General features: G+C 60.5%; 2 protein-coding genes across 13 annotated transcripts in view; both read right to left on the reverse strand.

Annotated features, from left to right (window-relative positions):
• The window catches only part of STAB1 (stabilin 1), a 27,854-nt gene extending 7,594 nt beyond the window's left edge, over positions 1–20,260 (reverse strand). For 2 of the 11 annotated variants that reach the window (XM_032647761.1, XM_032647760.1), the window contains exons 1-43: positions 20,116–20,251; positions 19,650–19,783; positions 19,186–19,333; positions 14,762–14,898; positions 14,305–14,420; positions 14,014–14,099; positions 13,873–13,942; positions 13,386–13,481; positions 13,005–13,115; positions 12,566–12,762; positions 12,202–12,332; positions 11,902–12,029; positions 11,533–11,612; positions 11,190–11,327; positions 10,911–11,054; positions 10,698–10,760; positions 10,286–10,399; positions 10,156–10,209; positions 9,837–9,917; positions 9,280–9,438; positions 8,824–8,886; positions 8,493–8,588; positions 8,156–8,242; positions 7,524–7,635; positions 6,884–7,070; positions 6,681–6,774; positions 6,412–6,570; positions 4,955–5,050; positions 4,313–4,408; positions 4,133–4,180; positions 3,827–3,957; positions 3,544–3,655; positions 3,055–3,132; positions 2,867–2,965; positions 2,666–2,764; positions 2,398–2,529; positions 2,028–2,156; positions 1,787–1,843; positions 1,305–1,388; positions 579–774; positions 361–456; positions 224–269; positions 41–117 (exon numbers count right to left, since the gene is read on the reverse strand). In XM_032647761.1, coding sequence (XP_032503652.1) covers positions 41–117; positions 224–269; positions 361–456; positions 579–774; positions 1,305–1,388; positions 1,787–1,843; positions 2,028–2,156; positions 2,398–2,529; positions 2,666–2,764; positions 2,867–2,965; positions 3,055–3,132; positions 3,544–3,655; positions 3,827–3,957; positions 4,133–4,180; positions 4,313–4,408; positions 4,955–5,050; positions 6,412–6,570; positions 6,681–6,774; positions 6,884–7,070; positions 7,524–7,635; positions 8,156–8,242; positions 8,493–8,588; positions 8,824–8,886; positions 9,280–9,438; positions 9,837–9,917; positions 10,156–10,209; positions 10,286–10,399; positions 10,698–10,760; positions 10,911–11,054; positions 11,190–11,327; positions 11,533–11,612; positions 11,902–12,029; positions 12,202–12,332; positions 12,566–12,762; positions 13,005–13,115; positions 13,386–13,481; positions 13,873–13,942; positions 14,014–14,099; positions 14,305–14,420; positions 14,762–14,898; positions 19,186–19,266 — 4,360 coding nt within the window. In that variant the 5' untranslated portion in view covers positions 19,267–19,333; positions 19,650–19,783; positions 20,116–20,251. Of the gene's footprint in view, positions 1–40; positions 118–223; positions 270–360; positions 457–578; positions 775–1,304; positions 1,389–1,786; positions 1,844–2,027; positions 2,157–2,397; positions 2,530–2,665; positions 2,765–2,866; positions 2,966–3,054; positions 3,133–3,543; positions 3,656–3,826; positions 3,958–4,132; positions 4,181–4,312; positions 4,409–4,954; positions 5,051–6,411; positions 6,571–6,680; positions 6,775–6,883; positions 7,071–7,523; positions 7,636–8,155; positions 8,243–8,492; positions 8,589–8,823; positions 8,887–9,279; positions 9,439–9,836; positions 9,918–10,155; positions 10,210–10,285; positions 10,400–10,697; positions 10,761–10,910; positions 11,055–11,189; positions 11,328–11,532; positions 11,613–11,901; positions 12,030–12,201; positions 12,333–12,565; positions 12,763–13,004; positions 13,116–13,385; positions 13,482–13,872; positions 13,943–14,013; positions 14,100–14,304; positions 14,421–14,761; positions 14,899–19,185; positions 19,334–19,649; positions 19,784–20,115 lie in introns of all 11 variants that reach the window. The other 9 variants (XM_032647757.1, XM_032647766.1, XM_032647759.1 and 6 more) reach the window with 9 other exon arrangements.
• Positions 20,261–21,573: 1,313 nt separating this feature from the next.
• Positions 21,574–23,523, reverse strand: part of NISCH (nischarin) — a 44,183-nt gene continuing 42,233 nt past the window's right edge. For both annotated transcript variants that reach the window (XM_032648354.1, XM_032648353.1), the window contains exons 20-21: positions 23,143–23,304; positions 21,574–22,759 (exon numbers count right to left, since the gene is read on the reverse strand). In XM_032648354.1, coding sequence (XP_032504245.1) covers positions 22,149–22,759; positions 23,143–23,304 — 773 coding nt within the window. In that variant the 3' untranslated portion in view covers positions 21,574–22,148. The remainder of the gene's footprint in view (positions 22,760–23,142; positions 23,305–23,523) is intronic.

The following is a 23,523-nucleotide window of genomic DNA, read 5'->3' on the forward strand; positions in this document are numbered from 1 at the left end:
ATCCACCCCCAAATGCCTCGGGGCATTGGTGTGCCTGGACCTGCACAGTAGATGCCGTCGCCCGAGTACCCCGCGGCACAGACACAGGCAGGGGCTGCAGCCAAGTCCTGGACGCAGCTGGGAGGGATGGCAACAGCTTAGTCTATGTCTGCCCAGCCCCTCCCCTGACCCTAGCCACCCCCCCCGCCAACTTGCCCACCTGCCCCAGGCTGAGCTCACTCACTTGGCATTGGGGTCACACTTCTGTGGGCACTGAGGGCCAGTGATTTCTAGGGGGTAGGAGGATGGTTCTGATCATGCTGACCCAGGAACCGCCTCCCCAGGAGTCACCCGCCTCTCCCCCTTGGGGCCACTCCTCACTCTGGTCACAGCGGAGGCCCTGCCAACCCACGTTACAGACACAGCTTCCGTCCCCTCGGAGCCCCTCCTGGCACAGCCCGTGGGCACAGTCACACACTGGGAGCGGAACGAGGCAGGACAGAAGTTACCCAGTGCCTGTTCTGTCCCTGCTGCGGCGTCTCCATGACCGCTGTCCTTGGCCGGCTTTCCCACCATTCCTGCCCGCCCCCGGGCCTCACCTCCAGTGCAGTTGGGCCCGTAGCGGCCCAGCTCACACATCTCACAGGCCGTTCCGTGGAAGCCCTCATGGCAGCGGCACTCCCCACTGCCCAGGAGCCTGTCCTGACACTGCCCGTGGCCCGAGCACACACCACCCAGACCCCCCGGGCACGGCTCACACAGTGTGCCGAAGAAGCCAGGGCAGCAGTCAGGCACCTGTGGGAGGGGGCACAAGGAGAGGCCCGGCACAGGCCAGGACAGACGTCAGGGGGCAGGGAAACGGCGGGGGTCGGGGGAAGGGCATCTTGGGGCCACAGAGCCACAGAGGAAACGGACCCTCTGTCAGACCCAGAGAAATGGAGACTGCCTTCTACAAGCCTCTCCATGGCAGGGGTGAGGAAACGGACTCAAGGACGGAAAGGCCACACCGGACTCCACGGAGAGGGGCAGAGCCCGCCCCTTTGCTGCCCCCAGGGCTTGGTTGCTGGTGTCAGTTCTAGGCTGAGCCCCTTTCTCTCTCTCCCCAACCCCACTCCCTGGAGGCAAAGCTACAGAGACAAACACTGGCCCCTCTGACCTCAGACCTGTCTCCCCCTTCCGCCAGGCCTTTGCTTCCCTGGCTTCGTCATAGTCCTAGCCCTGCCTCTGCCTTTGAAGCCTAATCCCAGGCTCCTGCCCTGGGCCCCCACTCCCACCTCCTCCTCTCTGGTCAAAGGCTTGGGGCTGGGGGTTGCTTCAGGGCAAACCTGGATCTTCTTGGCACACGTGTAAGAACAGCCCCGGGAGAAGGAGTAGCCAGACCGGTAGACACAGCTCTTCTTGGGGGTGTCCTGGAAATAGGGACAAGCAGGAGGACTCAGGCAGTGGCTTAGGTAGGGGCAAGGCAGTGAATGGGGAGACAGACAGATTGCAGGTGTCAGTGGGTGAGACAGGTAAGCAGGATAGCAAAAGGGTCAAGGAAGGACCACGACAGATAAGACCTGAGGAGGAGAAGGTAGGCAGGACTGGCAGCCCGAGGGTCACTGGCCTCAGGTTGCCAGTCTGAGTGAGGCCTCCTCTGGGCAGACCTGGACCCAGGCCTCCTGGCCTCTGGCAGGAGAGCCAAGCGGCCCACGCTGCTCCAGGTTCCCATGCCTGGGTGAGCAGAGCTGGGCCCGGGGAGCTCGGACACCTTGGGCACAGTGAGAGCAGGTGAAGCAGGGTCGGAATGTGCTGGGCCCTGCCTCACCTCCAGCTGGTAGCCTTGAGTGCAGCGGAATTTCCGGGTGCAATTTACACATTTCTCCTGAAGGGAAGGAGGGCAGAGTGTCAGGCAGTCCCGAGGCGGGGGCTCCAAACCCACCTTCCCTCCTCTGGGGCGGGCTAACAGCTCTCCCACCCCTGACCAAGTGTCCCTCCCGCCGGCCAGGCCAGCCAGAGCCTCCGGCTCTTGACTGCCCCTCTGCACTCCCCAGGCCCCAGCCTCTTACCCGCAGGGCCTCTGCGTGGCTGTGCAGGCAGCGGCTTGAGCCCACCGTCAGGACCCCGGACAGGCCAAACAGTGAGCGGCCAGGGGCCTCCAGCACAGGGCCTTCCAGCGGCACGTGGTTCACCTCGGGCTGGGGGTTAGGGCAGGAGGCTGAACACCCCCCACCCCATCCCCACCCTCCCCTCAGGGGCTGCAGGCCAGGGAGGCGCTCCAGGGCTGGGGTAGCTCTGTGGACTGGGGGTCTCCCAGGATGGGAAGTCTCTGGACCAGAGGCTGAGGTGCCCAGGTGGGGGAACTCCAAAGAAAAGGGGTGTTCAAGAGCAGGGTGCCCAGGGCAGGGCCTCCTGTGCTTCCCCCACCCCACCACCAACCTGGCCGCTATGGTTGTAGAAGACAAGCCAGTGCGTGGGGCCCAGGAGGGAGTTGCGGTGTCCGCCCCTGCGCAGGGCCTCTGTGGAAAGCGCCTCCCCCAGGATCACATGGTGTCGCACTACGTCCAAGTCCTGGAGGGAGAAGGAGAGGCTCAGGGGCTCCAGGACTCCAGAGCGCCCGGGACGGTGCGTCCCGCCCGCTGTGTCCTTGTCGTGGGATGGGAGGCTCACCCACCCCCCTCAGTGGCCCCTGTCCCGGTGATCTCACCAGGCCACTGCTGTTGGCCTGGGCCTCCAGAGAGTGGTTGGTTGGCACGAAGATGGTGTAGGCGGTGGCAGCCTCAATCTGGGGTACCAGCCTGTGGCGCTAGGGGTGGGTGCAGGCATCAGCGGTGGGCCTTCTTGCCCTCAGTCCTGACCCTGGGGGAGGGTGCCCCCATCCAGGACTCCCCACTCCTGCTGCCCTTACCTGCAGCAGCTCCCGGAAGAGACGGAAGGCAGGCACTGAGTCCAGCTGCTGCAGCAACCCCTGCCCCCCCAGCACATCCCCTCTCGGAGGCAGTAAGACCTGGCACGGAGCATGAGAGCTGGTCAGTACATCCTTGCCTCTTGGTATGACTAGAAGGTTCCCTGCACACACACCCCCTCCAGCCATACCTGACTGAGGACATGTAGGACACCATTGGTGGCAAGGAGGTCAGCCACGTCCATGCTGGCATTCTGCACCCAGACCCTCTGGAAGGCAGCAGGCAGAGCTCAGGGTAGACAGGTAGACACTTAAGAGTGCGTGTAGCACCAACAGAGAGGCTGCTGGGCACAAGGCACCTAACCTGGCCTGGACACCCTCAGACTCAGGACCTACCAGATGGGCACACAGACCCTCACTAGGGCACATACATGAGGGGGCCAGGTGTGCACACGCAGACAAAGATGAACAGATAGATAAGCCCTGGCAGGGCCGTCACTATGGCCCAAAGACACCACCCAGCAGCAAATGTGTTCTGAGCACATCCTCTGAGCTCAGCCCTGGGCCTAGCAAGGGGACCCAGTCGTATCGCCGGGGACCCTGGGCTGGGAAGCCTATAGCCACTCGAGGCCCCCCCTTCCCTGTATGGTCCCCTCTTCTGCCCAAAGTTCACCACGTACCCCACTGATGTTGTGAATCTCCCAGCGTGCGGTGGGGCTCAGGGTGGCTACACTCTGCCCGTCCAGCCGGGCCAGCTCCTCCTCAGACAGGGCGCCCTGGAGAAAATGGGCCCTGAGAGGGCACAGTTCACGGGGGCCATGGAACCGGGTTAGTGTAACCTACAGAGACCCCTGGAACTGGGCTCCACCCCAAAGTGTGGACACATGCCAGGTTGAGGACCTCTGGGGAGGGGCTGTGTCTCACACAAAAGCCCCCTCCCAGAGCCCAGACGTGGCAGCCCACCTGACCAGTTGCGGTAGCATCCTCGGCTGCAGCCAGAAGGCCTGGTCCTCAGGGCTCAGCCTACGGATGGCAGACTCCGAGGGCACCAGGGCTGTGACTCGGCTGTCAGCAGGAAGAGTGATGCCAGCCCCCTGTGCACATGGTGTCGGGGTGGGGGGGGGGGGGACAGGAGGAGTGATGAAGGCAGCCACCACCTTGAGATCACTTCCCCCAGCCTCCAGGCCTGCCCCCCACCTCCAGCTCTTAGAGCTGTTATGTGGCCTCCTGGATCTGAGTCCCCAAGCCCAGCATTCCATCCAATCCTACCTTGATCCACTGGTAGAAGATGGAGAAGTGGGCATTTGCCTCCAGCTCCTGAGGGGAGGGAAAAAGCTGAAGTCACCAGTCTAGGGATAGACTTGAGCCCCCTCCCTCCATGACCCTGAGTGCGGCCCCACCCCCGGATTACACAAGAGGACTCCTCCCCGAGCACAGGAAACCACTCACCTGCAAGATGTCTCCGTAGCAGCTGAAGCCATCACCCCCGTAGCCAGGGGGGCATGTGCAGACCCGCTGACCTCCTCCCACTGCCCGGCAGGTGGCCTGGGGTTGGAGGGCAGAGAGACTCAGCACCCATAGGGCAAGCTGGACAGCACGCACCCTCCATCTCTCCGCTCACTCTGGCCCATCCTCCTGCTGTCCTCCTGTCCAGCTACGCATCCCTACCATCTGTCTCTCCCTCTATCCAGTCTGTATTCAAGCCGCTCCTTTGGTGTGCCTGGCCCTGCTCTCCAAGCCAGTGAGCATGTGACGTGAGCTACCCCAACCCATCCTGGCAGATGGGTCAGGGAAGTCCAGGGCTGTGGGAGCATCAGGGAGGCCCCGGACCTCCAGGCGAGGCCTGAGCTGAGGGCAGGAGGAGCTAGCCAGGCTGAAGGTGTGGCGCTGGGAGCACAGGACAAGGGTGGTGAGGGCAGGGGCTGGGATCTTTATAAGGAGGGTGAAAGCTCTGTTCCGTGGGCAAGCAGGTGACAGGGTTTGGACTTCAGGTTGAGAAAGATCCCAATCCTGACCAGAGACAGGGACACTGCTGCGGCCAAGGCCTACCCCTGAAGCCTCCCCCGGGCCTGGAGCCCCTCACCCCCTCACCAGGTCATGGCAGCCACCGTTGCCTGCCCGGCAGGGGTCAATGGGACTGCACACGTAGCCGTCCCCCGCGAATCCCAGCTTGCAGGTGCACTGGCTCTGGAGAGGTTGGGGAGCAGAGAGCCTCATCTCACCAGAAGCATGAAACCCTTTCCTCCTCCACAGCTCAGCTCCCGATGGGCACTCTCCCCTGGGGTGGTCTGCTTAGACCCCAGAGAAGCTTTTCCCAGCCCCACCCTTGGAGGTCCATGTTCTAGATGCAGAGGTTGAGGCCCTGAGGGGAGACTGGCTCTCAGGAAGAATCTGAGGAAGTGACGGCATTGGCAGGGGGGCATCCAGGAGCCTCGGGGCCTCTCTGCTCTCAGGCCTGGGCCCAGCCAGGCTGTTGATGTCTGCAGTGTGTGATGAGTGGGCAGGCTTTACCAAGACCAGCCCCAGGGACGGCCACTCGGATCCCCCTCCAACCCCGCCACTCTGCTTGGCTGCTCTGATCCTTCCCGCTAAATGCCAGTGTCCTTGGGCTTGTCCACACCTCAGGTGAGTGACTAGTGAGACTCTCCGGATCTCAGCTGCCCTTCTTTGCACGATGGGGGCATCTGCAACTGCTTATTCCACCCTCAGTTCTGAACTTTAAAGCTCCTGATGGAGTTCGCAGCTCCAGCTCTCAGGCCCATCTGAGTGTCACTGCTGAGGTCCCACGGCTGGTGGTCCAGATAATCATGGGGCAGGAGTCAGGGAGCCCCATGGATCCCTGCATAAGCCTGGGCCACACAGAGGCTGACCCTGAAGCAGCCAGGTCTGGCCTCCCAACTTGCATATTAGATTCTTCAATGCCAGCCAGTCCTCCGGCTCACCAGGCCTGACGTGCTTCACGTGGAAGATTCCAGATTCTGAGATCCTGTGACTGGAGTCTGAGACTCCAAAACTCCAAGAGCTGGATTTCCATGAGTCTAAAAACTTGGGGATGTCACTCACTTTGGGCAGCTGTCTCTTCTTGCTTTGCTCAATACTGAATTCCTAAATCTAGAACAGCAACTAGCATGTAACAAGTGCCTGGTGACATGTGGGAAACCAGTGAGTGGGTGAATCAGCTAACTGTCAGAAGGCAATGGCCCCAGTGGCCCGTAAGAGCAGAGAACTCATTGGTTCTCGGTTATGAGAGTCCTCATCCCTGAGACACAGGAGCCACAGTCTTCTGACTTGGAAAAAATGCTGCCTTGGACCGGCACTCGAACACGCCTTCCTTTAAAACTACTGCAACCTTCGCATTGCTTCCAGCACCCGTCCACTGCTTCCAGATTGTACAACTCAACATTTCAGAACTAGATTCTCATTTGCGTCTGAGGTTTGAGACCCTGAGCTTGAGTTCTTAGACACTGCTAGAGTAAGATGGGCTAGGGGGAAGAGTCCCCCAGGATGGAGACCCCCACCCTGCTCTCTCGAGGCCGGCCAAGCCTCACCTGCCCGGGTCCCACATAGCTGCAGAGGGCGTCAGCATGGCAGCCGCCTCGTACATCCAGCTCACACTCGTCGATGGCCACGCAGACACGACCGTCCCCACTCCAGCCCTTGTGGCACGTGCAGTGGTGGGTGCCTGGGGCCCCAGGGACACACTCAGCCTGTGAGAGCCACAGATAAATGACTCAGGGCTGCAGGGTGGCAGGCTGAGGGCAAGGGAGTCCCACCTCGAGCCCGTGGGTCAGGACTTCAAGGAAAGGGCCAGACTCACATTCTCCGAGCATCCGCCACGGTCTGGGCGAGAGCAGGGGTTGCTGGGTGTGCAGGAGAAGCCGTCACCCTCAAAGCCATCGAGACAGAGACACCTGGGGGTGGGAGATGGTGAATGAGGAGCCTCCAGTAAGCCTCTGAAAGCTGTGAGCAAACTGACAAGTGCAGTCACAGACGCAGCAGAGAGGAAGCGCACGTCCTCACCTGGCAACATCCCCCTGGTTAACGCAGCGGGCATGCGGGTGGCACTGCTGGGCCTGTTCTGTGGGCCCACAGTTCCCTGTGGACTCGTTGCAGAAGCGGCCACTGAAGCCTGGGGCACATGTGCCACGCTGGCACACCCCCCCACTGCCTGGACGGTTGTCACATAGACCGTGGACACAGCCGCAGTCTGCAGGGAGGAGATGGAGCAGGGAAACTGAGGCTGAGGCAGGGCTGGCTGGGAGCCAGGATGCAGTTGGGCAATGCTGGGAATGGGGCAGCCAGAATAGATTTGACTGCAGGGTCAAAATCAGGTCATCCCAGACTCGGGAGGGAGGAAGAAATGAGAGGGGGGCATTCATTGCTTTCAGTCACCCTATTCTAGCTGCCCTGCTCCCAACACCACCATCGGAAAGTTCTTCTGTATGTCTGACCTAAATCTTGCATGCTTTAGATTAAACTGTGGCTCTCTTCCAGGCATGGGTAAAAGAGACATCTACTCTTGTGTTTCCAAAACCTTCTCCATAACCTCTGGACTGAACCCTTCTTCCTGAGGTTCTATTTCCCTTCTTGGGAGTCCCCAGTCCCACTTCCAAGTGACCCTTTTTCTCCCTGGCAGGTGGCCTAGGCCAGGATCACCCACCTTGCCGGCACTGGTCTCCATGCTTGTTTGGGTTGGAGCAGATGTGGCAGGCGATGCCCTTGTAGTCTGGGAAGCAGAGGCAGGCCCCACTGCCCTGGACCCCATCACTGCACTGGGGGTGGGCAGGAGGCAAGAGCAGTCACGGAGAGGGGATTGTCCACATTCTCTTCCCTAACATCCCTTCTCTCCACAGGCTGTGAGCTCCTGCTCCCCCTAGAAGACCTCCTGCTGGAAGAGACCTTCCAACTCACTGATGCTGCCAAAGAACTAGCCCCTAAAAGGCACCTGGCCCTGGAAGCTTCATGGGTGACTTCTGCTTAACCTAGAAACACATAACTCCTGTGCTCCTCCACAGCCAGGTGCTAAAGCAATCATGATATTACAAAATGGCAAAAATACAACACACAAAAAAAACTATTGACAAATAGCCCTTATGAAAATAGATGTAACAATCTAATTAATTGATTCTAATTAAAATAAACATAATTTGGTCCAACTTCCACTGCCTCGATGCGAAGAACCCAATACCAGAGAGAGGCAGGCTTTGCTCAGACATACAGCCAGTCACCAGCCAACTCAGAAAGGAGCCCCTATCTCCCCCACCCCTCACTCCAGGGCAGGAGGGGACTCACGTTGCCTTTGCCATAGCAGGGGTTGGAGAAGCCCCCAGGACACTGCACACAGTCAGGCCCAAAAAACCCTTTGCAGCAGCCAGGTTTCTGTAAGAGAGAACACATCTGAGGGTCCGTCAGGAGCCACGTCAACCCCCTGGCCCAGGTTGCTTCTGCTCCCTGGTGCCATGTCTAGGGCAAGCGGGTGGGCGAGGCCCCTCTGTGACACCTTTTCCACCATTAGGATGCAGCACAGCTCTCTGAGGATGGCAGACCACCCAGCCCCAGCCTGGGGGCTTCAGAGGAGAAGCAAGTGTCCCAGATCCCTAGGGAGCAAGTGCCCCATGCCCAGGCTCACCAGGATGGTCTGATTGCAGTAGTGGGCGCAGCCCTTCTTCAGGACGTTCAGCCCAGTAGGGTCATGGATGTAGACACACTCCTCAGGGGAGATGTCCTGGGTAGGCCGTGCCAGGCTGGTCAGCAGGCAGGGGTCTTGGGCCGGCCCCCTTCACCAGGCAGCCCTGGTCAAGGGACCTTGGCCCCCTGGGCCCGGCACCTCCCCTGTCAGTGGGGCTGAGCCTCCAGGTCCAGCTGAGCCTCCCAGCCCCACTTCCCCACCCTGACCCAGGGCAGAAACCTCACGGGGCACTCAGGAGTCAGCCCTGAGAGCTGGGCCAAGGGATGCTCACCAGCTTCACGCTGTTGGGGGGGCACATGCTGGTGTTCAGGGCTTGGCAGTCCACACAGGAGCCCTAGGCAGGGTAGGGGGAGGAAGGGAGAAGGGTTAGTCATGGTTTATTTAGCAAACCCTAAGAAAGAGGCACTCAGCCAAGGCCTGAGGTATGAGAGTCACCACAGGAGGGCCAGAGGATGGTGTTCCAGGCAGAGGGAAGAGCAAGGGCAAAGGCCCCGCAGCGGGAGACCTCAGTGTGAGAGCATCACAGATTTGGGCAGGGAGGCTGGGAATAGGGCTGTAGATGCGTGAATGACGGCAAAGGGACCATCAGGAGGACTGCTGAGGGCTGGGTGTGGGGCGTCCAGGTGAAAACTGGGGCCTGTGCTCGAGCCCCAAAGCCACCCACTCATTTGAGGAGAACTTGGAAGACGACCCCGACCCAAGCAGCGCTGGGGTCCCTTGCGCTTACCGCCACGACCTTGTGCTGCTCTTCGTTGCAGAGCTTGGGCAGGATGGGCAGGATGGTCGGGGGCAGCAGGATGCCTTCCAGCATGTGGATGACGCCGTTGGCAGCCAGCACGTCCACTCTCCGTAGGGGTACCCCCTCAGGTCCCAGCAGGATGCGCCCCTGTGGCGGAGCCCAGCATGCATCCTTGGCCCAGTCCCCACCCCTGCACTCAGCACACCGTCAGAAGCCCAGCCTGCCAGCCACCTCTTCACCCGCTCCCTGGCAACATCTCTTGCTCTGGCAGAACCGCTCCAGCCTCTGCACCCTGACCCACATGGTTTCTGTCACGTGGAGCCCCTCCCCCTGCCCATGTGCTCACCCTCCTCCTCTTTGGAGCCCTCCCAGCTTGTTGGGCCCCAGGAGAGGGATTTGATCTGTGCCTGCTCCCATATGACCCTCCACCAGGGCATGCCCACCGCAGGGCTCGGAGCACGAAGCCAGGTCCAAAAGAGGCTTGACACCTGGCTGGTCATCACCAGCCCCTCCACCGGTCCATCCCTGGTGCTCATGGAGCTCACCTCCTCCGAGATATTCACAGCCAGGACCTGATTTGCCATGGTGAGGACCCGGCCCTTGGAGATGAGCTTCTCAACAGTCAGCTGGGGTGGAGAAGAGAGTGGCCTTAGGCCAGGCACTAGCCACAACTTGGGGCCACACCCAGTCCTGCCCAGGTGACTCGCAGCTACCACCTTGGTCCCCAGGCTCTCCTCTGTCCTGTAGAGTCCAGATGGGCGGGGAGGGGAGAAGGGGCCCCCCGGAAGACCGGAATCTGCAGACAAACCCTCTGACAGCCCATTGGCAGGTGTAAGCCAGCCACCCTCCCAGAGGACCTCTCACCTGGCCGTGGCTATAGACATGGTACCTCACCAGCTCCTGCAGTTTGGAGAGACCCTGGCAGGAACGAGAGGGCTTGGCTGCTAGAGGCTCTGAGCCTATATCCCTGGCCCCTTCTCCCCGACAAGCTTACCGCTGTGAAGAGGTAGACCAGGCGGCCGTCCCGCAAGCCATCCACTGCCTCATTGCTGGGGGCAAAGACTGTGAAGGGCCCAGGGCCATCCAGGAAGGAGGGCAGCCCACAGTTCTGTGGCGGTGAGAAGAAGTCTCAGGGGGTTCTGTGGCCAACCCTTACCTCTAAATCCTGCCTGGGCCCTGCTGCCCTTGGTCTGCAGGGAACACCCACCAAAAGTAAGTGGGTGACATTGGCAATGGGTTCATGCTACCACAGAGCCTCAGGATTCTGCCGGGCAGGTTCCAGGATTGGGGTGTGGGCCAAGGCCCGTCCTACTCCAGAAGCCCAGATCGCTGTGGGGCAGATTCTGGGTAGTGAGGGGTCCTGGGACAAAAGATCAGATGGGAGAGGACCTTTTGCCCAGACTCACCTCCAGGATGGTTTCAAACCGGGTGAAGGCCTCAGTGGAGGCAAGGATCTGGCCGATTGTCCTCTGTAGGAAGGGATGAGCATGAGGGCCCCAGAGGGGATGGAGCTCTGCTCCAGCCCTGCCCAGAACTGCCCCGCCCCCCTCTCTGAACTCAGTGCGGGTCAGAGGCCACGCAGGGGCACAGGGTGGGGGGAGGGGAAGGCACTAGCTTACCTTGGGGTCCTCTGGGAGCTCTGGTGGGGGCTGCCACCGCAGGGCAGTGACCACGTGGAAGATGCCATTGGCTGCTGGGTAGTTGGCCTTGTGGATGGTGAATGTCTGCTGGGGCTGGTCTTTGTACTTGTAGGTGTATTTCTGCTGAGACATGAGACCTCTGGCTCAGACTCCAAACACCCACCCCTTGTCCTGAGGCTCTGTCCCACCTCCACACCTTTTCCCGGGCTGTTTCCCACCTATGACTCCTCTGGTCCCCGGGCTGAGGTCCCTGCTTACCCTGAAGCGGCCGAAAGTGATGGTGATCTCCTGTCCAGCCAGCGTCCACCACCTGCGTGTAGGCTGGGTCCCTGACTCCTCCAGCATGTGCTGCCCTGCGATGATGTGCTGTCTGCAGAGCTGCTGGGCAAGGGATGCCTGTGGGCACAAGGGGACAGGGGTGCCGAGTGGGCCCAGGGCAGGGCAGGCAGTCCTCTTCAGGGACCATTGCCCAAGCAACGAGGGGACAGGAGGCCTCCCAGGCCTCAGACCCCTAGAGTGTGCACTGGGGACACTCTCAGGGCCCTGAAGCCTAGGGCAGGGTCCAGGGAGGAGGCCCACTCCTCAATAGGCAGGGGCTCACGTTCATGGTCCTAGAGGATATGGACGGTGCCAGTACGGTGAATGGGCCCGATGTGCTGAGGATCTCCCGGCAGCCCTGGTCTGGGGGCAGGAGAGGGTGTATCAGAATGGGTCTGGGAGGCCCTCAGCCATCAGTCCTGGGTTTTGGAGAGTTGAGGTGGGGGGGGGGGGGCGGCGTTGGGACTAGATCTAGGGTAAATGGGGACATCAGGATCTGGGGGGGTAGCTCCCACCTCCATCATGCACCCCACCACAGTCCATTCTCTGCTTCCACAGCTCTTGGGCAGAGAAATAAGGCATCTCTGGAGAGTCTGCCAAGGATGCTGGGTGCAAGGGGCGGGGTCTCAGGCGAGTGGCGGGGGTCACACACCCAGCATGGCAAAGGCGACTCTCAGCCGCAGTAACGTCATGCTCGTCTGGCTAGCCTTCTGCACCTCGTGGAGCAGGTGTCCGTAGCAGGCACGCCCATCTCCCACCTCACCGTCCTTGCACACACAGCTGGGGACATGGGTAGAACTGGTCAGGGCGGGGGCGTGGCCAGGTCCCCCTCCTGGCCCTCACCCACCAACCCCAGAGAGCCCTTGAGGTACACACGGGCACAAACTTGCCCCTGCCAAGCCCACCCTCTCTGCTCTGGCCCTGGTGCCCAGCCCAAGGTGCCTGTGCTCACCTGGTCTTTCCATCAGGGGTCACCTGGCAGGTGGCTGACCGGTCACAGGAGTAGGGGAAGCAGTAGGCAAAGCAGCCCGCGGAGGCATTGCGGTTGGTGCTGACCAGGCCTGGCTTACATGAGCAGGAAGCCTAGCCCACCGGGGAGGGGAGGGAGGGCGACACCACATCCGTGAGAACTGTGGCATCTGCCACACCCACAGAGCTCTGCTGGGTCCTCACAGCCACCAGCCCAGAAGCGGGCTGTCATTCTCTTCCCATTTAACAAATGGGGCAGCTTAGGCTCCTAGGAGGCCCGCGATTGTCCCGCAGCCCATGCGAGCTGGGGGACCGCAGGGCAGGCCCAGCCCAGGGCCCCAGCTCACCTGGCCTGGCCTCTTGTACAGACATAAGGTGGAGTTGCTGGGGCAGCCGCCGTTGTTGGTGGTGCATGGATCCTGGGGCAGACATACCGTTCCGTCCCCATGGTAGTTTTCAGGGCAGCGACACTGTGCCTGCCCCCTGGGGCTCACAGAGCACTGGGCAACTGGGGAGCAGGGTGACGGCTGGCAGGGGTCAGGGGCTGCCGGGGCAGTGGAAAGAGCCCAAGTGAGACGAGCACCCAGGAGGCCCATCTCCTCCATAGCCTCTATCCAGGTTGGCCCAGGGATGGGGTGAACAGGCTGATCTAGACCTTGGGGACAGGCCCTATTTCCCTCCCTCAGGGAGAGTTCTCCCTCCCTGTAAAAGGCCAGATCGTACTTGCTGGTTTAAAAGGATGCTCACCCTGAGCTGGGGCTCCTAGCCTCTAGATCCCAGACTTACCTAGGCATTCGCCGCCCTGCTGGGTGTGGCCAGGCAGGCAGCTGCAGGTAGGGGTCTCTGCAGAGCACTGGGAGTTCTGAGGACAGTTCAGGGCCTGGCAGACCGGGAGCTCTGAGTGGAGAAAGGAGAGTTATCACAGCAGCTCAAAGTCCCAGGTTGGGAAGGAACACAGGAGCGAAGATGCTATGCCAAATTTGCTGTGTGACCCTGACCAGGGCCCCATCCTCTCTGGGCCTCTGGGCAGTGAAGGTTTCAGATGACACCCCCTCCCCCGAAAGAGGCTGCAGGCAGAGGTCCTGCTGAGGCTCAGGCCCCATCCTTCACCCAGTCAGCCTTTCCTGCTCTGGCCACTAAAGACTGGCTACCCCAGCAGCTGCTCACCTTGGTCACAGTGGGGTCCAGTGAATCCAGCAAAGCACAGGCAGCTTCCATCCCCGAGTGGCCCATGGCGGCACACGCCATGCACACAGCTGCAGACTGGGAGGGATACACACAGACAGGTGGGACCCCAGCCTCAGCCAGGGGCACACAGGGACGTCGAGTCCCTGCCCTCTGCATCTCCAGAACTCAGCTCCAACAGGCACAACCTCAAAAATACAGAATTGTGGTGCAGGACCAGAGGGGTGGTGGGAGCCCAGGGCAGGCACCTGTGCTAGCTAGGAGGTTCAAGGAAGGCTTCCTAGAGGAGGCCTTCAAGAACAACATGTGCAGGGGCTAGAGGTGTAATAAAGCAAAGCTCATGTTCCTATAAGGGATGTGTGAGGCTGAGCAGCTGGGAGGGAGTCTCGTAGGGGCTGGCTGTAGGGACCAGGTCCCCACTGGCCCCCAAGTGGACATCGGCCCCGCCCCCTGCCTGGCCAGCACTCACCTGACTGGCAGTCAGGGCCGAAGCGGTTGGGGTCCCTACACTCCTGGCAGGCTGAGCCACTGAAGTTTTCCTGGCAGAAGGAGGCACCAAGTCAGTGCAGCCCCTCCACTGCCCCCCACCCCAGCCCCACCGGGCCCTTACCTGGCACACGCAGGTCCCGTTCCTGTCTATGCCATCCAGGCAGGTCCCGTGGCTGTTGCATGGGGTCTCAGCACCCCCAGGGCACTCTGTGGACCAGCCCCCCCCAGAACTCAGCTCTGCCCCAAGAACTCTCAATTTACCTGACCCCAGCAGCTCTGGGCAGCCCCAGACTTGGTCCCTCCCCTGGGGCAGCCAGAGCCAAGAGGCCCAGCTGTCCGTTAAATGAGCCAGTTGAAGGGGAAGGCAGGCGGGTTGAGGCATGAGGAGCAAGGCTGGGACCCTCCCCCATACCATAGCACTGGGACCCCCAGTAGCCAGGGCAGCAGGCCTTCTGCACCACATCCTTCGAGCACTCCATGCTGCAGCCGCTCACAGACAACAAAGAGTCCCCCAGCTGGACCTCGTACCTGGGGACCAAGGATGGGCAGGGTGATGGGAGGGGCTCCCCCAGCAGCCTCCAGCCCAGCCTCCCCACACTGGGTTCTGTTACTCTTGGTCCCCAGACCCCTTCTCGCCTGGCCCTGAGCTGAACACAGGGCCTGGTCCATAGTAGATGCTCAATAAACAGCACTTCCCCTGCATTCTTACTCCTTCCTCCCTGCTTATCTCTGTCCCAATGGAGGGGCCAACAGACATGTGGATGAATGAGTCCCTGCCCTCACTCCCCAGGCCTGCCAGGCCCTCCTGGTCCCCTGCCATCCCACAGGATACCCCTGGAAGCAAGCAAGGGTGGAGTGGGGGTCCGCACCGGCAGTCCTGTGAGATCTTCTCCGGGAACTCCCGAAGCCAGCCCGAGGGACACACCCGCTTCTTGATGGCAGGGCACGGGGTGCAGGGTATGTGAGTGACAAACCTGGTCTTCATGTCGCAGCGTCTGGACTGTACCTGGGCATGGGGGAGGGTTTGGAGTGAGGGACCTGAACCCTGCACACAGCCCTGACCCTTGATCACAGCGAGGCCTAGCACCCCTCTCCAGGCCCTGGTTTCCCACCTGTTCATTGGGGAGGCAGTGAGAACAGGGAAGGCCCTGAGTGTGGGGGAAACCGGCCTGTCACAGGCTGTCCCTGCCACAGTGTGTCTCTATGTCCACAGCCACACACCTCTGCCTCTGCCCGGGGGCCTGGAGGCACTCCCAGAAGCCTCAGGGTCTCTGCGTTCTGTGGCCCTCTTGTTCCACCCTGGGTGATTCAAAGGAGGAAGCTGAACCCCAGAAGGGTGGCCCTCGCCTGTAGCCACCCAGGAACTTTAACCTAGACTCTCAAGCTAGTGCTCATTCACCCTTTCATTTAAACATAAACACTAAATGACAGGCTGACACTGTTGGGGAGGAGAACACGGTTGACGCCATCCTCCATCCCCTGGGCACAGGCAGGATGAGAGCTTCAGCCATGCGCCATGGGGCTGGACCTCCAGTTGTCACTCTGCTCTGAGCACGTCCCCACCTCACTCCCAAATGACCCCCTCGGCCAGCCCAGGGCCCTCTCGGTGCCCTGCGGTCAGAGACCCAGCAGCCAGACCCATGCCCGAGGCCAGCCCGTGTGAGCAGGCGTGTGGGAGGGGGTCTGAGTTTGGGCCAAGCAGTCACATTCCCTGAGCCCTGGTCCAGGCCTGGCCCACAGCCCCACACACCAGCCGGGACCCAGGGGTCCACTGCCCATCACTGGATGGGCAGTGCTGGGAGTGAGAGAACTGAGAAGACCCAGGCTGGAGGCCCAGGTGGCTTCCTGGGGAGGTGACAATTGAGTTGGGACCTGAAGGATGCATGAAAATTGGTCAGGGTCACTGCTCCTAGCAGAGGGGACAGGAGAGGCAAAAGTCACGAAGTGGGAAGAAGCAAACGGCCATGTGTGATGAGGCAGAGACACACAGAGACAGGCAGAGAGGAGGCTGGAGAGGGGCTGGGGCCAGGCCAGGCCAGGCCAGTGAGGGGAGGTAGAGTCCAGAGCAGACCCAGGACTCGTTTATGTTTTAAATGGGCCCTCTGGCTGCTGCATGGAGAACAGAGGTGGGGGCAGGAGAAGAGATGGTCACCTGAGAGCCAAGAAAGCCCTGGGCCTGCAGTCCACTCGCTGGCCTGTCACACCTCCCCCAAATCCACCATCAGTGGGGCTACCATTATGGCAACAAAGTCCCAATAACCTACAGCACTGGCCCTGGAGAAATGGAAGCTAAACTCTTGGTTGTCAATGGGAGAAAAGACCACAGCAAAGTGCATTTTGATGAGGAGAGCTTTCAGGGGCTTGGGGGGGCATGGCCTAGAGAAGCTGAGAAGTTCTCATCTTAAAAAGTGCTGAAATGTATAACTGATTCACTTTGTTATAAAGCAGAAACTAACACACCCTTGTAAAGCAATTATACCCCAATAAAGATGTTAAAAAAAAAGAAAAAAAAAAGTGCTGAACACAATGTGCTCCAAAAGGGAGTAAACCCAGAACATCTCTTTCCTAGAACACATCACCGATGTGTGGCTCTCAAAGCCAGAGAAAAGGAGAAATAGTGCCTCAGTACTTTCTGGTGTACATGAAGGTCTCAGGGCCTCTCCCAGCTGCTGTGATTTGGCCTTTTCCGCTCCTGCCTCTGTGGTCTGCAAAGAGGGAAGTTGATGCAGGCGGCCTCAGCCCGAGCTGTGGGGCTGGATGTTGTGGTCTCATTCCCCAGCCTGAGGCTCGGTCTTTGCTGAGCCAGGGAGCGACTAGGAAGTTGGGTAATTTCAGGGCCAGGCAGCTGCTGGCTCAGGGCAAAGGCTCTGCAGGTGGTGGGCTCCCCTGAGGGCCACCTGGCCAGCCAGACACAGCTGCCAGCATCAGCGCAATGGCCCAGGGACCAGTTCTCAGAGCAGCCCTGGATAAGGGCTCAGGGGCAGTGAGAGAGCACTGTCCTCACTCTTGGGCAGAGGGGGCGGTCCTGTCAAGTGGGGGGTGAGTCACAAGCACGGGAGGAAGCTGGAGCCTTGTGGCTGGTGGTGGGGTGGACACTCATTCACGAGCTGTTGCATCTGTAACTGTGTGCTGGATGGATAAACCAGCGGACAAGTCACACTTCTCTCTGGGACCTCACCGGAAGTGGGCATGCAGGCCCCCTCTGCCTGGTGGCGTGGAAGGAGCATCAGCCCCAGCCGACAATCTCGCCACTGGTCCCGTTGGGTGGAGTGAGGCTGGATTCCAGCCGAGTGCTGAATCAGATTCCCTTCTTCCCTAGGGCACCTCGGGACCCGTCTGAGCCAGGCGGGTGCTGCTCCCCTCCCTGTCCTAATCCAGAACTGATTTTGCAATGTCTGCATCCCATAGAGACACTGCTGGGGAAGTTGAGGAGACACGAGGTGTTAGCCTGTTGTGAGAAGGTGGAAGAAGTTCCCCCAAGCTGGGGTCCAGGGCCCAGAACCCAAACTCCCTCAGATGGGAAGGGACCTCCCAAACTACTTCCCCCTGCCCAAGATCAATGCTCCTCTCCCTTCAAACCCCAGCTTGAGACCACAGGCTTCACCTGCACCAGCATACACCTAGCAGAGGAGGCACTTGTGAAAGACTTGAATAGACAGGTGCTAAGCCCCGTCCTCCAGGAAGCCTTCTCTGCCTCTACTGCCTGAACCTTCCTGTGTTTGAGTTCTGCTCCTCACTAGCTATGTGACCCAGAAGTCATCCCCTCCCCTTAGAGCCTCGGTTTCCTAATGTTTACAGTGGATCTCGTGCTACACAAGGTGCCGGTAGTGCTGAGGGACTGAGGGTGAGTGAGAGGCCAGCGTCGCTGCGTCCCTGACAAGAACCCCCAGGGCCCTCTTCCCTGGCCCAGGAGGTCTGAGCCCCAGCCCCAGAAGGCAGACTTAGAGGTGGTCTGTGACAAGTAAAAACTCCCAGGCTGAGGCCCCTCATAGACCCCTGTCACAAGAACATAAGGAGATGGCCTTCGAAATTCCCTTGCATTGTACACATGGGGAAACTGAGGCAGGGAGGGAGCAGGAACCACCTGAAGCACAGCCTGAAACCCTTGGCTCTTCCACCATCACTGTCACTTTTTCAACCTCAGATCTGCCCGTTCCCAACCCTGACTTGGCCCTGAAGCTGGTGAGGCCCCTCACCAGACCACAAGGCCGATGAGAGCAAGCCCCAGGGTAGCACAGGGCCTGGGTCTCTGTCCTGGCTCTGCCTGGCAGTGGGATCCTGGGCAAGTCCTTTTCCTCTCGGGACCTCAGTCTGCCTGTTAGTGATTTGGGGACACTAGCAGCTGCCCCAAGAGAACTTGGCCTCACAGGAGAGGGTCCTTCACCTGGAGGCAGGCCCCAGCCAGGTGACTCTGTCTCCAGGCCTAGGGTGGGAGGCTCTTACAGAAACTCCAGTTGGGAAAATGTCCCTACTATGGGGCTTGGGTGGATCTGCAGACAGGCATCCCAAAGGGGGCTTGTGCACGTGGACCTGACAGCCACACACTGGGACCGTCGGCTCCTCCCTCATGGCCAGAGGGGGAACCGCAGATGGCGGTCTGGAGCGTGGCTCTGAAGTTGGACCAACTTGTCTCTATCATCCTTGGGTTTTGGCTTCCTCAAGCGGAGAATAACAGGGCCCACTGCTCAGGGGCTGGGATGGCTTGAGGGGATGATGCTGGGTGTGCCCAGGGCTGTGCACTTGAACAGCAGCTCTTAGGCTTGAGGGCCTTATTGTTGGCTGCTGTTTGCCCAGAGGGACTGGGGGTGAGTAGACCTCATTCTGCCTCTGGGCACACACACATGCACACACACCCAGCATGCCTACACATGGTCCACATGAGCCTCTCAGTTTGTCAGCCCTGCGAGGGTTCGGGTGATCACATCTCCCATCCCCAATCCAGGGCCACAGAGACACCGGGCCTCAGTCCGGGCAGGGGGATGGGCCTCGCTCTGTATACCCTACCCTCAGGCTGGGGAGACCTGGGACGGCTGCCCACACCCCCCGGCTGGCTAGCCGGACACAGGTGCAGGCTGACACATCCCTGCCACCCCAAGCAGCGAGACACAGACCTCAGCCTGGGGAGGTGGGCACAAGAGCCCAGCCCCCTGTCCAGCTCAGAGAAGGTCAGACAAGAATCAGCTGCCATGTGTGTCCCCAGCCCCGTGCCTGATCCATGAGCACTCCCTCCCTCCTCCTGCCACTGGCTGGGAGGGCCCGGATGTCATGTCCCCCACGACCGGCTCACACTCACCTTCTGCCCCCCGATGAAGCTGAAGGCTGCCAGACAGAGGACCAGGAGGCAGAGCAGGAGGTGGTCCCGAGGCCCTGCCATGGCTGGTGGTGGCTGGCGGGCACGCTGTCCAGGACAGAACTGGGGCAGCCGGCGTGGAGAATGAGCTCTAGGAAGCAGGCACAGGGCGGGCAGGCAAGACAGGGAGGGCGGGCGCTTTAAAAGCAGCCGGGAGGCCCCGCCAGCTCACCCCCACAGGAACCCGCCAGGATTTCCTCCTGCGTATCAGCAGCCTGCAGGCGGAAGGGAAGGTGCTGGCCACTGACCCCTGCATGGACGCCTGGGCCCAGCTTGGGGCTTCCTGGCCCAGGACCCTCCTCCTGGCGTCAGCCTCCAAGCCCACCATTAGCCACAAGCCTGGGGTGTTTCAGAGGTTGTGAAGCACACTCAGGAGCAGATGCAAACAACTCCCCAACCCCAAGTACCTGCAAGCCCAGCATGTTTCATTCAGAAACTCTGGGGGGTTCTGGTGCCTGGGGGAGAGGGCAGCCTCTGAATCAGGTCCATCTGCCTCTACCTTTCCAGCTGCTGAGGGCACGTGCAGGCCTCCGACTCCCTGCTAAGTGGACAGTCATCAGGCTGCTCCCCCTCACCTGCCCTGCTCGGCCTCCACTGCCCAGGATCCCCATCCCCCACGTGTCCCCGCGTCGCCCTTCTCGCCCAGAGAGGCCTCCTTGCTGCCAGTAGCCCTCCCTTCCCAATCCATTCTCCACTCAGCCCTGAGGCTTGCCCCCTGTGCCCCGCATCCCTCTCCACAGCGGGCCAGCCTCTCTGACCTGGTTGCCTGCTCTCCACAGCCCCAACTCTGTTCCACCACAGGCTTTTCTACTCCATAACCACAGAGCGAGCTCCCTGGGTGCTGCCGTTACCCCAGATCCTCACAGGACTCACCACAAGGTTCAGCCTCAGGTCAAAGGTCTCCAGCCTTCACCTCCTCGTAGCACTGGCCACCAGCTGACACTAGTTTATTTTCTGTCCCCCGCTGGAATGTCAGCTATGGGAGAGCAGGGAAGGTGCCGGGCTGGTTCACGCATGGATGCTCACTTCAGATTTGTGGGCTGAATGAATGCAGGCACTTTTATTATCCTGTTACTGGTGGGGAAACGGACGCTCAAAGGGGCTAGGGAATTTGTCTAAGATCACTCAGCTAACCAGTGTGAAGATCCAACCGCAGGTCTGCTGCCTGTGGGGCACCCTTCCCCCCACTACATTGCACGGACCCCCCCCATTAGGTCCTGTCCTCACGGACCCAGGCTGGGGTCGGCTGCTAACTGTTGGGCTGTGGGACCTGGGAACAGCAGTCTAGGTGGTAAGGCCTATGCATGGAGGACCCTGCCTCTGGTCTATAAATCCCCATTTATGTATGACATAACCGATGGGAGACAGGCAGGTGGCCCATCTGTACAGGTTTTTGATAAAGGTCTGGTTGGGGGCAGTCCCTCCCCCATCAGCTGAGGGGCCATGGTGCTGGTCTTTGAGATCTGGCTGGGGGTAGGTGAATGCAGAGACCCTCCCCTCCCCTTGGTGGCTCCTCCCATCCACCACAGCCTTCCTGATGGTGATAGGTCCTCCAGGCAAGGATCCCCACTCTGCTGGCACGAAGGGAAAAATGAGGAGAAGCAGGCCTGGGAACCTGGCTAGCCCCTCCCCCATCCCCAATACTGCTGGGCCGAAACGGTCCTGCAGCCTTAGGGCCGAAGGCTCCTGACTGGCCAGGATGAGAGAAAGTAAGTGGGCCTCAGGGGCCCTGCTATGGGGTAGAAATGGGTTGAGGAGGGACTGGGCACAGGGGCTGGCTCCCAAAGAAATCCCACATCCTAGCTCAGCAGAGCTCCCTGAAGCAACCATCTCTCAGGACATGAACCCAGACACGGACAGCACAGAGCCCTCCTCCCCACTATCCACCGCTGGGGACACCTCCTCTGCAGGCCATGCTGGTGAGACCCCTGGACCCCACAGAGTAAGCCGTCCCAGACTCCAGGCCTAACCCTCACAACAGGTCGGGTGTGACATTCCTGATCTGAGGGTTGGCAGGGCAACAGCCGGTGTGCCAGGGGCACCTGAGGAGCTTCATTCCTCTCATTTGCCCTGAGGCTCCTGGTTTAGCCACAGCCCAGCACGGCCCTGTCCAAAGATCCCCTCACACCTCCCCTGTCCCAGGCTCCAGACACACCCATCCAGCATCTGGCCCTGGGAGAGCAGCTCCCTTTGCCCTTCACAGGCTTCTCCCCTCTTCCTTTACCCCAAGACCTTCTTGCATCTCTAGGCACCCTCTCCCCCTCAGGCCAACCACGCCCTGAACCAATGCCCTGCTGGGACCCCAGTGGCCCTTGAAATAAAAGACCCAGACTGTGTCAAACTTGGCTTTACTGGAATAGAGAAAATAGGCAACAGGAATCACACTTGGTGCTGGCAGCTCTAGGTCCCCTGCTCCCAGCCCTCTCAGCCCCAAGGCCTGGGGGACTCCTGCCCCCATGGGGCTCTCCCACTTCTCTGGACCAGGAGAGGCCTCCCCTTTGGAAAACTGCATGGAGCGGGAGCTTTCAATGTGCATTTCTCTGCCAGCTTCATAGTTAGCAGCAAGTGCCCACAATGACAGCAACAGCAACAAGACTGAACTTAACATCTCGGGAAAGGACACGTAGAAGAGTAAACCAGACCCACGGCGCCACATGTTAACAACGGTCCCACGAAAGACACGAAACTGGTGTGCCTGGCCACGCGGCACCAGGGGCAGGCAGCAGATCCGCGGGAGGCTGAGAACCAACTGAACACACATGTTCACATTCTCTGGGAGGACAATCAAACAAAGGTACCGAAAGAGAAGAGAAAACATTTTAAAAAAGCAAAGAAAGCCTGCTTCCCGGCCCTGAGTGGACACCAGGCCAGACACGGCGGGTGGCAAGGGCCAGCCACAACCCGGGCTAGCCAGTGAGCTCCACGGGCAGCTCCCGGCCACAAAGGGCCTCCCACTGGCGGGCCAACAGCGAGATGAGCTTCTCTCGGCTCTCAGCGCTGGGGACAAACACCTGCCACTGGACCTCACGGCCCTGGCCGCCTCTAGCCGGGCCACCTGGCACCTCCCCAAAGTGGTCCAGGGTGACGCTGCCCATGAGGTCGTGGCCCTGCACGTCGTCAAAGACCAGGGTGAGGGCCTGTGGGTATGTCTGGTAGCCCATGAGCACGCGGTCCAGGTCCCGGATGCGGCGGCCGTCATCCAGCCGGTACCGGTCCCTCTGTGGCGGCTCTTTGGCGAACTCGGGCAGCGGGTAGTGGACGAAGTCCTCGTCCAGGAGGAAGATCTCGGCGCTGGTGAGCAGGAGCGTTTTGGGGCGCAACATGCCCCTGCAGCGCCCAGACAGTGGTGTGCCCACCTGGAAGGCCTGCACGTACAGCAGGATGCTGAGGGATGGCGCCTTCTCTGGGTCAGCCACCTTCTGGGCCACAGTGAATGTCAGGTCCCCGACCTCCTCCTCACTGGGGTAGGTGAACTTGACACGGCTTGAGTGGATCAGCTCATAGTTCTCCATCTTCCCTGCAGAGAGAGACGCCACCGGGGCTGCAGCCTGGAACTGGCCTGTGGTGGTTCACCAGCAGCCCCAAGCCACCCAGAGACGGCAGCATGAGTCACGTGTCTGTCAGAAGTGGGAGAGAGCACTCCAAGCCCCCACCCTCAGGCAGAGACCCTCAGGCCAGCAGCTCAGAGAAGAGCAGACACTGAGATGCTGAACGGTTGTGGATTTGCCGGGCCAGAGACTCTGCCATGGAAAAGCCATGGAAAACCCTAGCTGACTAAGCAGAAAAAGAGAGAGAGAGAGAGAGCTAGAAGCAGAGAGGGTGCTGCGCCACAGAGAGGTTGTTCCGGGGCCTGCTGCAGCCCTTGGGGTTGGCGAGGAGACCCGAGCTGGGTGGGGATACCTGTGGTCTTGTTTCCAAACTCAGAGTAGAAGTCTTTGTCGACAGGCTCAGGTGAGGGTGTGCGTTCCAGCAAGGAGAGCACGGCCATGAGGTGCTGGAGGAAGCAGTGTGTCAGGTAGCTGTCCCGTGTCAAGCATGTAACCACCTGCGCCGGAGAGGAGCCTGCGGGAGAAGGGGCCGGGCACGGTTGCAGGCTGCTACTCCCCCCAGCCCCATCCCCACCCCTGGAGCCGTCTCTAGTCTCTAGCAGGTTAGCCTGGACCTGAGGACCACAGAGCCAGGGTCAGGAGGACCCACTTGAGGAAGCATCACGGGGCCTGGGGAGATGGCCATTTCTCAGGCCGGAAGGGCTGTAACATTTTTCTGGAAGGGGATACAGAG

The sequence above is a fragment of the Phocoena sinus genome, chromosome 11, assembly GCF_008692025.1.
Source record: "Phocoena sinus isolate mPhoSin1 chromosome 11, mPhoSin1.pri, whole genome shotgun sequence".
NCBI lineage: Eukaryota > Metazoa > Chordata > Mammalia > Artiodactyla > Phocoenidae > Phocoena > Phocoena sinus.